The sequence below is a fragment of the Corapipo altera genome, unplaced genomic scaffold, assembly GCF_003945725.1.
Source record: "Corapipo altera isolate COAL_440 unplaced genomic scaffold, ASM394572v1 113, whole genome shotgun sequence".
NCBI classification, from domain to species: Eukaryota; Metazoa; Chordata; class Aves; order Passeriformes; family Pipridae; genus Corapipo; species Corapipo altera.
In genome coordinates, this window is record NW_020884895.1 from 4870334 (window position 1) to 4885276 (window position 14943).

Here is a 14943-nt window from a genome sequence, read left to right on the forward strand (position 1 = left end):
CATTCAGATACTATAAACCTGCACACTAACACAGGAATGGATAATCTGGATCTACTGTAGCCAGAGTGAAAAACTGCACCTTCAAGATTACTAAAAGCTTAATAGTCTATAAATCTGTTCAACAAACAGCAAAGGCACCAGGGCTCCAAGTTTAAATAGGACTCACTTTTTTTCATCTAGACCTAAACTTTCTTCTAAATTGAGCCCAAAGGCAGTCAGATATTTATATCTACAAAATAGGTACTCTGTATTTTGTATTTTAAGTGAAACCACTATAATTCAAGTTTGATACTTCCATCTTAGTGCAGTCACCTTTTGTATTACAAAGTGAAGTTTTACAGTAATATATGTCTAACATGTATGGACAATCCCAAAGTAGTATTTTAAGCTCATCAGCCCTTAATTGAGGTTTTCAAAGCAGCTTAAGGGATTTAGACAAAAAATACTCATTTCTTGTTTCCTTTTATCACCGATACATGGCTAAACTCCTAGGCTGCTCTGAAAATCTCAGTGAGCTGGATACATATTCATTGGATGCAAGAGAACTGTCACTTTTTCTATCTATCTAAAAGATAAAACCCTTAAGCTTAAGTGAAAAAAAATAATTGGATAGATTTTGCTTGTGCCGTCACTGACGACTTTACGAAATCGTGTTCTGCAAAACCCCATTTTTTAACTGAATGGGAGCAGTTCAAAAAGGCTTATTTAGTCAGCTGAAATGAGAGCTGTGATGATACAAATGTGCTGGTTTCAGGAATAAGAAATCTATTTTGCATTGCTCTAGTGCTGGAACATGCTTAAGATTGGATTGCTCTGGTCTATCAAAAGCATCATAAAGTTTTGTATAGTTTAGTATTAAAACTTGGCAGCTCTGAGCCAAGAAATTACAAAATCTAGCAAATTCCAGACACTGGATGTTTTCTGTGCTACTGAGTATAGATACACTGGGTAGGACAGAAACTTGCAATGAAATTGAAGCAGTTACTCCTTTTAGCAGATTAGAAGTTAAAGGTTTGAGTTGGGGGAAGAGGAGTAAAAAACTGGATCCAAGATGATGCAAGTGTCTCCTGCGGGATTTAGCCAGGCCAGTTGTGACAGTTTGCAAGGTCAGAATTTTGCATGTACGGGCCAGTGCCAGATTTTTGCCTATATAAGAGTGTCTTTTGTAAGCGCTGAAAAACGCTACCAAGCAATGCTACTGAGCCGGAATGAAAGTCTCCTGATCCTTTCTGGGAATCACAACCCATCACGTTTGCTTTTCATACGCACATCTCAAGGTAGGGCCCGGCCCGAGCATATCACTGAAATCCGGTTAATTGCGGCCGGGGAGCGGCGAGGAAGGGCTGGGAGCGAGCCCGGCTTTGGAGGCAGCGACCATTCCCTGGATGCGCTCCCTCCGCGGTCCCTCTCCCTCCGCGCCGGGAGGTAAAACTCGCGGCTCCGTGTGCCACATCCAGGTTTTGCAGTGTCCTGGCTCCGGGACGCTCCGATTGTTGTTGTTGTTGTTGTTATGCTTTAGTAGGTTTTTTTCCGTGTTTTTTTCTTTTTCCTTTTTTTTTTTTTTTTTGTGTGTGTTGTTGTTGTTGTTGTTTTTGTCTAATGCCTGCAGCAGGAGCCGGCAGCCCCCGGCGGGGCGGTGGGACCGGGGCAGCTCGGTTCCCCCGGGACTCCGGCGGGCTCCGCCCGATGGCCACGGGGCTCCGCGCGTTCCCTGGATGCTGCTCTGCGGAGGGAGGGAGGGAGGGAGGGAAGGAGGGAGGGGAGAGGGGAGGAGAGAAGGGGGGGGGGGGGGGGGGGGGGGGGAGGGCGGCCGGGGCCGGGGCCGCCAGGCCGGGGCGGCTGCAGCGGGACGAGGCGCGGAGCGGAGCGGAGCGGGCGGCGGGCGAGGCCCGGCAGCAGCGGCGGCCCCGCTCCGCCCCGCGGAGCTCCCGCCCGGCGGCCCCGCGGCCGCCCGAGTCCGCCCGGGTCCGCCCGGGTCCACCCGGGTCCGCCCGCCTCCCCAGCACCCCGCCGGGAGGGACAGCTCCCGAGCAGTTCGCAGCTCCGCATCCGAGAGGGAAACACAGCCAGAGAGGCGCGGAGGGGAGAGGAGCGCAGCGAGCAGCTCTGGGTTACTGAAACCAGTACGGGAGCTGCCAGGACAAACTGAGCTTTTGCCAAAAATAGCTCTTTCGGGGTTAGGCTTTTTTTTTTTTCCTTTTTTTTTTTTTTTTTTTTTTCTTGTAGTCGAGCGCCCAACAGAAGTGCCCCAGCGCACACTCAACCTGTCGGCCTGAGGGGCAGCTGAAGCAACCAGAGCAGAATGTACCAGGGACACATGCAGGTAAGCGGCTCCGAGCAGGATGAATGGAGAGGGGAAGCCTCGGAACGGGCTCCGCTGAAACGCGGCTCCGTGAAGTTTCAATGGGTTGAGCGGAGGGGAGATGCCACCCTGGCACTGTGCAACAAGTGACCTGGTGCAATGTGACCGTGGCACTCCAGCTCAGGGCTAAAGCGAGCAGCTTGCCTGGGGCTGGCGCTGCTCTAGGGGAAGGATGGCAAAAGGGTTCTGTCAACTTTGTAACTAGGTGAAGTTCTGTGTGTATTTATCCATGTATGAAGCCTGCTTGTTCAAACAGATTCAAGGGAGTATTCCAGGGCAAACATTGTTATGGCATGCCATAAGTGACACATGTCTCCTGCCATCCTCTTGATGCATCTCTTCCTGTATGTCAAGTGAAGGGCAAACAACAAGGGAAAAGACAGAGCACTTGCTTTGCAAAATCTGCAAAGGTTTCACACCACACTAAAACTGTCGATTTGCACAGTGCGTTGTGTTTAAAGGTGATGGATTTGTATTCTTCCCTCCCAACACGGGATGAGGATTGATTTTGCTAAGCCCCAGAATGACTTTGTAGAATGAATTCAAACACATGGCTAAGAGACTTTAACATTTCAGGTAGAAATATTTTCTCATGATCCTATTGATCCTAAATCACCTTGGCAGAATACGCCTCTCCTCGATAAAACATACAGCTGCCTTGGACGTGATGGCTTTAACCTTGACTCCCACTCTCCTTCCCGTGGCTCTTCCTTGGAAAGCCAAACCTGTTTTGAAGGAGGAAGTGCCAAAGTGGAGTAAAGGTTTACACTCATCTTCCAAATTTGTTTTCTTTGTTTTGGACCCAATCTGGCTTTGTGTTCACTGCCAGGAACGATGAAATGCTTTTATCACGTACAGTGGCACCAGCCTTGCATGTGGTGGTGTTTGCACTAAGGCTGTTTACAGAGAAACTGCAGCTTTACCAAGTGCAAGCTGACCACTTCTGTTTGGTGTGATTCTGCACAGCATTTAAAAATCTGCTGAATGATCACTGGTGACATTAAACTTCAGTCAATGTCAGACACAGGGTTGTGTGCGATATATGTGAGTTAAGCGAGGACTCTGATTCAGCACTGCTTTCCAGAACTGAATTATACCAGTTACTCTTTCATGCTTGTGTTATCTGATCCAACAATGATAAATAATGTGTCATAATACTGCTTGTAATAGGAGAGCAAACAGGTTTGAACAAGATATGTAATCAATGGAGGGAGTATACGTATTACCATTTATTTCTGAAAATAAGGTTAAAACACAAAACCAATCCTATAACTAATGATACTGAGCTGGACATTGCCAAATAGGTATTTACACCCTTAGGAAAGCAGAAGTTCTATGCTATGAGTTATAGATTGCAACAAATGTACAACACTTTATAAAAGGAAATCTAACGGAATCTTGAGGTGCCTGTCAGCACTTTAAATTTTCTGAGTCATTAAAAGAGTGAAATCAAACTTGCAATAGGAAAATAAGGTCAAAACACGCAAATGTGTTGTGACTGATGTCCTTTAATTTTTTTCTTTCAAAACATTTTAATTTTTCTAGCCCAAATATAATCAAATTCTCTTAAAAGGTTTGCTGAACTAAAAATACTATTCCTATTGAGTACACTTATCATTGTTAAAAATAAAAACCCACCTGAGTTCATCACTCAAACTTTTAAATATATCTGTGTTCTAACAGGACATTAATGTTCTTCAGATAACACCTAAAAAGCCTAAAGCCTCAGGAGAGATTTTTATGTTTAGTTATATCTTTTAGAGCCTTTAAGCGAGTCAGACACAGACAATACAAGGTTGATTTCTTTGCAATGAAATGATCTACTGCAATGTTTATTAAACCATGTTGGAACATAAACTGTCAAAGTTACCATACAGTATTAAACCACACGCTAAATACTGTATCAAACCACACACTAATAAAAATGTAGGCACATTCTAAGCATTACGGGTCCTTTCTCGCTATCCAAGACTTTCTTGTAAGTCTTCTACTAATTTAGGGAAAACTAATTGCAATTACAGCAATCTAAAATAAGGTGAACCATAAAACCAATCCAAATTTGGGTAGATCAAGTCAGACACATAAGTCAGCACCTAGACTCCTAAACAAAAATAATATCATTTTTAAAGCACTGAACACTTTCAGAACTTATACTTCTTTGAGAGAAACTGTAGTATTTATTTAGCTGGGTACTTAAGCATCTAACTTCATACATCCAAATGTAAAGTGATGTGCCAATATATAATACGTGTTCCTGCAGTTTTGAAAGTTATAGTGATCAAATGTAGGATTTGCCAATCATAATTTCCCTTTTTTCTAGTGTTTTGTTCTCAAATGCAAAAGTAAAATCTGCAAAATTAATTCCATAGTCCAATTACTTTAAAAGATGTTTACAGAGCCCATGTTTTACTAATAACCTGTTGTAACTCAGCTAATTCTTGGAATACTTCTGGAAGTGGATAACATTAGCAACTGTAACAAGGTAATAAGCATAATTACAGAGATTGGGAATTGACCTATCTTGGATAGGCATCAAACATTATCAGCTTCAGTGGGGAATTTCTAACTAAGCTCAATAAATTCTGCAAGTGTCCAAGAAATATACTTTGCATTTAAGCACTGCTGAAGTCCAGCACCTCAGGTACTTTACAACAGGCCACAACATGTGTATCACTTCTTAATTCTTAGTGTATAGTACAGATTCAGTTTGTTGGGTTGGGTTTTTTTTCTGAATCCCAGAAAGTCACTTTATTCATTCTGAAGACGTAGGTTTAGATTTCTTCCTTACTGTTTTACAAATGAAACCTCACAACACAGAAATACTAGAGAGTTCCTAAGCTCAAATTCCAAAGACAGCTAAAAAAAATCTAAAGAGAAGGTATGTCCTGTCTATCCATTTCCAGGTACCTTTCTGTGAGATCAGCTGTTGCATTACTCGGGCACCACGAACTTCCACATAAAACACAGGTAGAAAGGAGAAGCTGCCTTCCACAGGGCCAGCACCACAAACAGAAACAAGATGCAATACAGTGCCACAGGAGCTCTTTTAAAGCTATTTCACCACCATAATAAGCTTAAGCATCTGATTTAGCCCTATTTACCAACCGGTTCAGTTTATGCAGCAACCATTTAAAGCAGAGCAGGGATTGACATCAGTCCTAAGGCACAAGCTGCCTCCTGGAGCCTGAGCCCTCGAGGTGAGGCTTTTGCATGAGAAAGAACTTCAGATGAGGTGCACAGATTGTTTGTCTACAAACACACCATTTCAGTTATGTCAGAAGTCCTGTTTAATTCAGTAAAATTAGTCTCTGACAGGATGAAACCTGATGGATACTGAAGCACACCCTGGGATTCACAGATAAGGCGGAAGAACCAGGTCTAGATGCTAAACTGTACAAGGTGAAAGATAGAGTATTTCTCTCTTGGGGCAATGTGTGCAGTCCAAAGTGTGCTGTTTTTCATCTTTTTCAACAAAACAGTAGCAGACCAGATGGAAGCAGAACATAAGCTGAGTTCAACCCCCAATCACTGCTGTAAAATGTCTGTCATTTTAACAACCAACAATAAGTTTTAAAGTTTTTATAGTATATTATATACCTGATACCAGTCCCTCCCTTTGACTTTTATAAAAGTTCTGTAAATGGGTGGAGGGTAAATTGCAATCATTTTCAGCAGCATTTGGCTTCCTATGAAGTTCAAAATAAATGCCTTCAACACTGTTTGCCTTGATGCTGTATATAGTCAGCTTTCCCCAGCACAAATGCTTGAACAGAAGAAGTGCTTTGCCAAATGTTGGCATGGGATTTTATATATGGCAGTGTTATGTTTCAAGATGGCTTAATTTAGACAAAGCAGAAATCTTGACCACACATGGCTATCAGAGTTCCTCTGGCGCTTTCTCACAAGAACAGGCTTGTTAGTCACGATGCCTTGGCCAAGTTCCAGATCAGATAGTTTGCCTTCTAAACTTTTAATTGCATAGGCAATCAACTTCATGCCCTTAATTCTTGTGTTGAGTTTTTTATTATCAAAGATATTTAATATTCTACCACTGCATTTCATATTTACATGAAATAACCCTTATTCATCATTCACATTTCAGTAAGATTTCAGTTCTCAAACACATACCTGTATGATAGTAGTGGGTCAACAGAAAAATAAGTATGTACACGTGGAAATTCTTGCAAGATGAAACCTCAAGGGCTTCACATGTTTTAGTGGGCCTGAAAAGTGTTGCTAAATATTTTATAAAAAACATTTTTGCACTGATTTCTCAACACTTAAGACACATCTAACTCGCTGGGAAAAAGGGAAACAGAACAGTCTCAAGATTCGCTGCAGATGCAAGTCGCATTTCAGCTTACTTGGTAACCTATTAAAAATACTGTAATATTGGTGACTACCTAAAATAAATGAACCCCAAGCTATTAATCAGTTATGAATAAGAAAAAAGTCATATGCATTTTTAGGTTAATAAAACAGGTCGCAAAGAATACACACAATGTAAACTTGAATTAATGTTAAATTCCATCTCTGCTCAGCTGTTAAGTTTAACATAAACTTAATAACTCCAAGCTACAAAATTCTAAAAATGTGGGCACATAGTTGGAATGCTAACTGATCCCTAGTGATGGCAATTAACCATAACTCCTAGCCTAGCTAAAATTGTTTTAAGATAAACTGATAATTTTTTATTATTACAACCCTTTTCTAAAAGTACTCTCCACAGTAGGGCAGTCTTTGTGTTGGTATGTTTTCCATTTTGTCTTGGCATTTTCCAGTTAAGTCACTAACAGCTTTACAAGTTTTGAACAGCAGATTATGAAGTGTTTGTAAATGAAAAAAAGCTAAAAATAATGAGCTCACTTTCATAGAAGGAAGTTAATTCAAAGAAAGTAGGTGATATACTGCGTTTGGCGAAGGCGCATTCTGAAACTGTACAAATTGTGAGCATTTGTAATGCTGGTAGAGAGAAGTGTTCCTTGAAGCTGTTAGGCAGTTTTGCAAGAGCCTACCAGAAAATCTTGCAAAGGCTCGGAAATTCTTGGCACATGGTATATTTTTACTGGATGTAAATTAAGGAGAACTCTTACTAACTAAGGATCCACCCCTCTATTCTGGAATTGAATTCATTCAAAACATAGAAAAACAACAGTCTCTAGCACTGACTTATATTTATATAAATGTCAGTCTAAACCCAGTATATAGCTTTCACTGAGGAGGCACTATTTACTCAAGAATCATGCTAGGGTTTTTTTTCTACCACTACTGTCACAATTTTCTATGCAAAGGAGGAGTATAAAAGGTTGGGATAAACTCCATGAGTTATACCAGGATGAATTGTCCAAACAGAACAAGGTGCATGAAAGGATGGAAAAAGTAAGGTAACCACATAGACAAATTTAGAAGTCCCATTAGGAAATGCAGTCTCATAAACTCATCTGTAGAATAATTTATAATTTGTAATAATCTTGTTTCTAAGCAAGCTGATTTTCCAGAAGCTTTTAAAAAAAAAGGTTGATGTATAAAGCAGGTCCGTTTGCAACCATCTATTCAGGTTAAGTTGCTACCCTTTTTGCAATAGTTAAAAATGAAAATGGTAAAAAAGTTGGAATAGTACTTAGAATTAATCCACTCAGCATAGGAATTATGTACTAGTTATTTGTATATGACAGAGTTTTAAGTTTGCATAGTCTATTTCAGAAATAGCTGATCCTGCAAAACTGAAAGAAGTACCTGTCTTCCAAGTCAGGTGTCATGACATGTAAACTAGGAGGTCACTTTCTGTAATTATGCATTTTCATCATTGTCCAATAGCATTACTAAAAAAATGCCTAAGGACCATAAAGAGCATATTCAGCAAATTCTTCTACCAGGTTAGGATTATTATGAACAGTGTAATTAATTGCTTTCCTCTCAGGCCTTTGAAATTCTGAGTCATTGGTACATGAGTTTTACTCCCAATGGTTTATTTGCATATAAATAAAGTAAATTCTAAAATATCAAGTAACTGAAACTTATTATACTGAATGGAAAAAAGTCCATGTCTCATCAGATTACCTGTGTCCAGGAAGAGAAAACACAACCCAGAGTTTAAGGTTAGCCCCTGAATGTGATTTTCCCAGAGTTTGCACAGTTAGTCAGGTCTCAGCATTACTGCAGTTCCTCACAAACATTTTGTACTAAACTTCCATCAGGTTGGCATAGTAGATGTACACCTTGCCTACCACTCCACTCACATAGATTTGTCACTGTTGCTTCTCTCACTGTCCTATTTGTTCATTCTCTCCTCCTTATCTGAGTTTGAAGGCTTTCATGAGATGTTTTGCCTCCTGCTACATTTGTGCTGTGGTTTCATTTCTGCTGCCCACAGTAGGGCAGCCAAGCTCAGCCGGGTCCTGACTGCTGCAAGCAACAGGGTCTGAGTCACCTCTCAGCAGCACTTGGTCACAAGGCAAAGATGCCCCACAGTGAAGTTCACTGCCATGAGCAGAACGAAGCAAACTGATGGTGGAGGACTTTACTGCCAGCAGAGCTCCCTGCTCACACACTGTATCTAGATCAGGAAACAATAGGGGAACACCACGAAAGGGGAAGTAGCCAGCTTTAAAAAAACAACCTGACTTTGCCTACAGTCACTACAGTGTGTTTGCAGGGTAGGCCTATGTCCATGGACTCGCTTTTCTCACATGCTTGTCTATTTTGGCAGCACCTACAGAAAAAGAACCACGCTACAGTCTTTGTGACTTTCTCTGTAAAATAGGGAACACACTACTGCTTCATGTGCACTTGTCTTAGAGCAGTCTACTGCCTTCTGGTGACTTGGGCTGTTAATTTCATATCATTTCCTTAAAACATCTCTTGTCCTAATATGGATGTTGAATTTAATACAAATTACCAACACCTTTGGACAGTATTTTCCAATAAACATACAAAATAACAGCTATGCATTTAGAACAACAAAAACATATGTAATAAGGAAAGAATTGTGCAATGAATTCAGACAAACAATCTTTCTTGATCACATTAAGACTTTGTTTCTGTTACAAAATACATAAAAGAAATTCAAAAACTCTTATCCACTGACACTTAGAGATGAGACCTTCAGAATTATTTTTACATTCATTTAATATCAATCATTTGGCTTTATAGACTTCAATATTTTTCAAAAGCTGGAGACACAAACCTTAAAATTTACCTTACCAACATTAGGACCAGCTGTATCTTACCTTTACATGAGCACATGTAAGTGGAAATTTCACTGATGTAAAAAAAAAAAAAAAAAAAAAAGAATAATTTCCTTCCAAGACTTATCCACATGCAGAGGCACTCTATACAGTCTCCATCCCAGACTGCTGATGCAAGTGGTATATTAAATTGAAGACTTGATAGAAAATATGTTATAGTCTAGTTAGGAATCTGAACAGAACAAATATATCCAGATTTAAGATAAGAGGAGAAAAATGGTAAGACACCTAGCAGCCCAGATACCCAGATGGCTATCCATAATCTTTAAGGTTTTAGGGGACAGACTTTAAGGAAAATTAAACAAACACAGACACACAAAAAAATGGAAAAAATGCTATTTGCATTTATCAAGAAAAGATAATGTCAGGCTTACTTGACAGCATTTTCTGTTATTTTAACTGGGGTTTCAGGCAAGGGAGGTGTAACTGCCTTGATCTATAAGATCTTTGGTAAGCATTTGTTATGGTGCCACAAAAGAAATTATTATTGAAGCTGGAGAAAGTAAAGAATAGTAGTAAATCTGTTAAGAGGACAAGAAACTCATTCATGGGGAAATGAAAAATAGAGTATTAAAGGAATAACTGAGGAAAGCTCAGACTGAGGAAGCTTGATAGGGAAGGTCTTTGTGGATGACTGTTGGAACTGATGTCTGATGTTTCACACATAAATGTACCAGAAACAGGAAGGTGGCAACTACACTGGTTGATTACTCAGTGCTGGGAAACATTATCAATATTGGGAAACATCGCCAGTACTGACGAGTTTCAGGTCACTGTACAGAGGGAACTGCCTGTACTTCAACAATACAAACACATTTAACAGCACAGTGTACTGCTGGTCATCAATAACAAAAAACGTCTACCCTAAGCCATGAACTATCATTTAGAAATTATTAAGAAGAAAGACTTGCACATACCAGATGGCTATAAGTTGTCAATATGGTATATCCATAAAAAAGATAGATGCAGTTCTAGTTTTAGAAGAGGTGTTTTTTCCAGAATAGTCAGGAAAATATCAATGCCAATTGATGACACCACTAACAAATTTTCAGTTGAGAATCTTGTACAGAAGAGAGGCATGATAACAGGTCCAAAGAAGGATGATGAAGGAGAAGTCTATCTTAGGAGAACAGACCAAAAGATTTTGGCTTATTTTATTGTTCAAAATTACAGCTCAGCAGGACCATAATCACAGCATGTAAATGCATCAGGGAGATAAACATGAGATATGGAAAAACCTAAATTAGCTAAGGACAAAACTGGCACGGGAACAAATGGATATTAACTGGCTGTGAATAAATTTAGGTTGGAAATTAGAAGAAGGTTTCTGATCATTAGAGCAATCAAGACTTCCAGTAGCCTTCCAACTGGAATAGTGGAGGCAAAAAACCTAATTACTTTAAAGATGAAACACAATCAATTTATGAGATATTTGATATGACATGCTGCCTATGGGACCAGAAGATTGAGCCTCAATAACCCAACAGCATCCTTCTTGTCTTCACAGAATCACAGAATCAGGGTGGAAGGGACCACAGTGGGTCACCTAGTCCAACCTCCCTGCTCCAGCAGGGTCATACCAGAGCACATGGCACAGGATTGCATCCAGATGGTTCTGGGATATCTACAGTGAAGGACTCCAAAACCTCTCTGGGCAACCTGTTCCAGTACATGGTCACTGCACAGTAAAGAAGTACTTTCTCATGTTCAGGTGGACCTTTGTGTGCATCAGTTTTCGCCCATTGCCTCTTGTTCTATTGCCTGGCTCTCTCCTCTTGACACCCACCCTTCACACATTTATACAAACGAATGGGGTCCCCTCTCAGTTACCTCTTTGAAGTCGACTTCAGAAGTCTTTCAGAAGCCTTCTTCTTAAATTTCTTTGACTTCAGCAGAGACAAACACTGACTCTTGTTCAGAAAGACCAAAATACTCAACTTCAAGAAGTCATAAGTCTTCCTATTACGGTTGTAGAGGGCTTGACTGCCTTCACAGCTTCATTAACCTCCCACTAAGAGACCTATGCATGCAGTGACAAATTAGTCTCACTTTGCCTAGTCCAAAACATCATTTTGAGTACTCATAGAGCTGAGCTCTACAGTTTGAATACTCTCTCTACCAGCTTCCTTATCAACTCTCCCACTCAGCTGAACTCAGAGTTTTGCTTCATATAAAACCTTTATAATCAGAGGAAATGTATTTCCCCCATGCAGCTAAACTCAGTGGTTCATGCTAGAAACACTGAAGCTTTTCACCATCTTGTATTCATGTTCCTGCAAGCAGTCACTGAGGGTTTGAAATCACCAGCTGTGTTAACACTGTGTAACAGTAAGCTTAAATTTAGTTCAATAATAGCCAAAGTGTGTGTGCATGAGGATCTAAACTAGAATCCGTCAGAACTAGGAGGAAATATTTTCCCTGGCCTCAGCAGAGCCAGGACACAGCTTTTTCTCCATACAACCACTTTTCCCTCCTGAGTTCCAAAAATAAATGCAATGGTTATTATTTAGAGCATACGATCTTAAACAAGAGAACTGGGTTCTCTGTTTGCAGTCCCAGTCAGGAAAAAGTGCTGAACACACTTTGGACTGTTCTCTTTGAAGGGATCACAGAACCATGTCTTAGAGTCAGTCCTACGTCCCTTCTAGTAAAAGACTAAGTCAGAAAATTATTTCTGGGTTGATTAAGGCTCATGAAACTACTTCTGGATCTGATTGCTGGGGTCTCTGTCCCATCTCAGATCGTGATGGCTGTGATTTGCATCCCACAAAGTATCGGGCTGACAGATGTCCATGAACACTCCATCACAGTTTGATGATATCCGTACAGCCTTGCAGCTCCAGGCTGTTGGCAGTTGCTCACTGCAGTTTACTGAGCATCCGTCTCCTACTCAGATTTCAGAACTTCAGGAGTCACACCAGCAAAGCGTTTCCAAATAGGTGAGATCACTGGATATTGGCAAGACAAAGATATGGGAAACCATATCACTAAATGTACTGAGCTGGGAAATAGGGTGATGGCTTGATGAGTTGAGTACGTTTTCCTGCCAGTACATGAAAAACGAACATTATTTCCAAAGTATTTTATAGTTGTCAAAGAGTATCTTAATTTCACTGCCTTTTTCTCAAGTAGTCACTGACAAATATCAGAAATAAAATTTTGAATGAAATTCCAAGTAATTAACTCAGACTCATTAATCATCAGAGAATAAACCTTTTATTCAGGTTGTTGCACATATGTTCTGTGTATTTGGTAAGCAACAAGCAAAACAATTCTAAGTGAATTTACAATCAAGAGAATTTATTATTCCTTCTTACACACAAACATGCTCAAGTTCCATCCTGTATGAGTGTCATCTGCAGAATTAGAGAGCAGATGATACTGAAGTGTCCAACCAGATGTGATGAACAGACTAGAGAAACCACATATATTGAACCAAAGTTTGTCAGATGGCTAAGATGTGTGTACATACTGTGCCCATGGACAACTGCAATTGGCTGAAGAATTGAAAATACAAAACACAGGAATAGTAAGGGGTTTACTGACTTTTTTACAGCTCTATTCTCAAGGAAATAGAATTCTTGGCTTACACTACTGTACAATAAACAGTCAGGATTATTTTTCAACTATGATGAGTTTGATGCCTGTGTGGTGCTTTCAATATGTCACTGCCAACAGGCTCTCTTTGTTTTCTGGTCTTTCTAGCTAAATCAACACTTCTAAAAATTAAAATCCCATCCAGTATTTCAGAAGACAAGAAAGTAGTTACTTCACCTGCACATTCTTTTGGACAGGAGTCTGCAAGGAGCACAAAAGAAACATTTACACTCATCTACAAGTAAAAACTTAACACTGTTCATTTTCTCACTGTGATATTTATATAACACATTCTGGCTTATGTTTTGTTTTGAAACCATTGAGATGATGGTTGAACTGTATTCTCACTTCAGCTGACAATTAAATACACACCTATCAAAGACCTGCTAATAGTTTACAGGATACTCTGTGTTTACTAGTCAGAGACAATTAAGTGCTCAATTTTTTTCATGGGTTTCTTTGACTCTTTCTAGCTGACACTTCTTGAAAAGCAACAAAATTACTGCTTAAGGGTTCAACTACACTTGTCATTTGTTTCTCCTCAATAAAATCAGTTTCATAAAAGAAAAATAAATGTATTACAGACATTACACTTAATTCTGCTCTGAATTATATTTGCAGGTTCTCACTAATTAATAGGAGAAGCCTTTATTTAGTGTATCTGGTTACCATTTGTTTCTCTCCAGCTTTAGTTTTGGGCAGCCTATCAGAATTTGTGTTTATGGGCAGCAAAATTATTTCTGAAATATGAGAAGCATAATTTCCAGAGGAAATCCATTGCAGATTTCTGTCCTCTGTCACGTTCTTATTAATACTTAAGTACTGGCAGAGGATTATGGCAGCATGTACTCATGAACTGGAAGATTCATTTATGAAGATGCTACTCTATGTTCATCTACTCCTCATCCAATGAAATCCTGAAGTCCTGGTTCCTCTAAAATCAGTGATAAAGATACCATTAACTTCAGTGTAATTGGGATATTGTTAAGAATCTTTCACAGTAGGAATCACTGTTCCTTGCCTCAAAGTAGTCTTAAAAGGGATGCCTTCATTCTGTGAACACAGAGAAAGAGCTTGTGTAGAAGTAGGCTAAATTTTACTTTGAGGTTTTGTAACTGTTTACACTCCATCTGTATGCAAGTTCTGTCCAATATCTTTATGAATCCATGAGTAACCTCCAATGTTTATGGCAGTCTCTCCGTAATTAAGTTCCTGCTTTGCCATTGCCACAGATTTACTACAGGAACATGTACAAGGCACTTATATTTGATGTGACAAAATAAATAAAAGCACTTTCATCATCCCAGGATGTTATCCAGATGTATTGAAACATATCAAAACACATGTTCATCCAGTTAAGGAGACCACTTTTGTTTTTAATGCCTCAGTGAATTTTTTATTCTTATAAAAATAAAAAGTCATCTTAAAATAACTTTTAAATTTGAATCCAAGCTTTTTGCCAGATTTCACACAGAAATTACAGTGTAACAGCATGCTACAGGATTCAGTGCTCTCCACAGAGCTGAACTGGCAGGTGAGTTGAAAGATATACAGAGATAACACAATCGTATGTACAAGAGGTTTCTATTCAAAATCTGGAAAGAGGCATTTTCAGGACAATTAAGATATTTTAGTCTGCATAACTACATTCAAGTGAAACACTTTAGTGAACATGGGAATTTAAGATTAATACCTTTATATTACCTGGTGCACATCCTTGCCCATGTGATTCTTTAT

The 14943-nt window shown here is 39.6% G+C and overlaps 1 protein-coding gene across 4 annotated transcripts in view; it reads left to right on the top strand.

Moving 5' to 3' along the window:
* Window positions 1-1950: 1950 nt before the first annotated feature.
* The window catches only part of PEX5L (peroxisomal biogenesis factor 5 like), a 105823-nt gene continuing 92830 nt past the window's right edge, over window positions 1951-14943 (top strand). For all 4 annotated transcript variants that reach the window (XM_027647138.1, XM_027647139.1, XM_027647140.1 and 1 more), the window contains exon 1: window positions 1951-2323. In XM_027647138.1, the coding sequence (XP_027502939.1) occupies window positions 2303-2323 (21 nt within the window). In that variant the 5' untranslated portion in view covers window positions 1951-2302. The remainder of the gene's footprint in view (window positions 2324-14943) is intronic.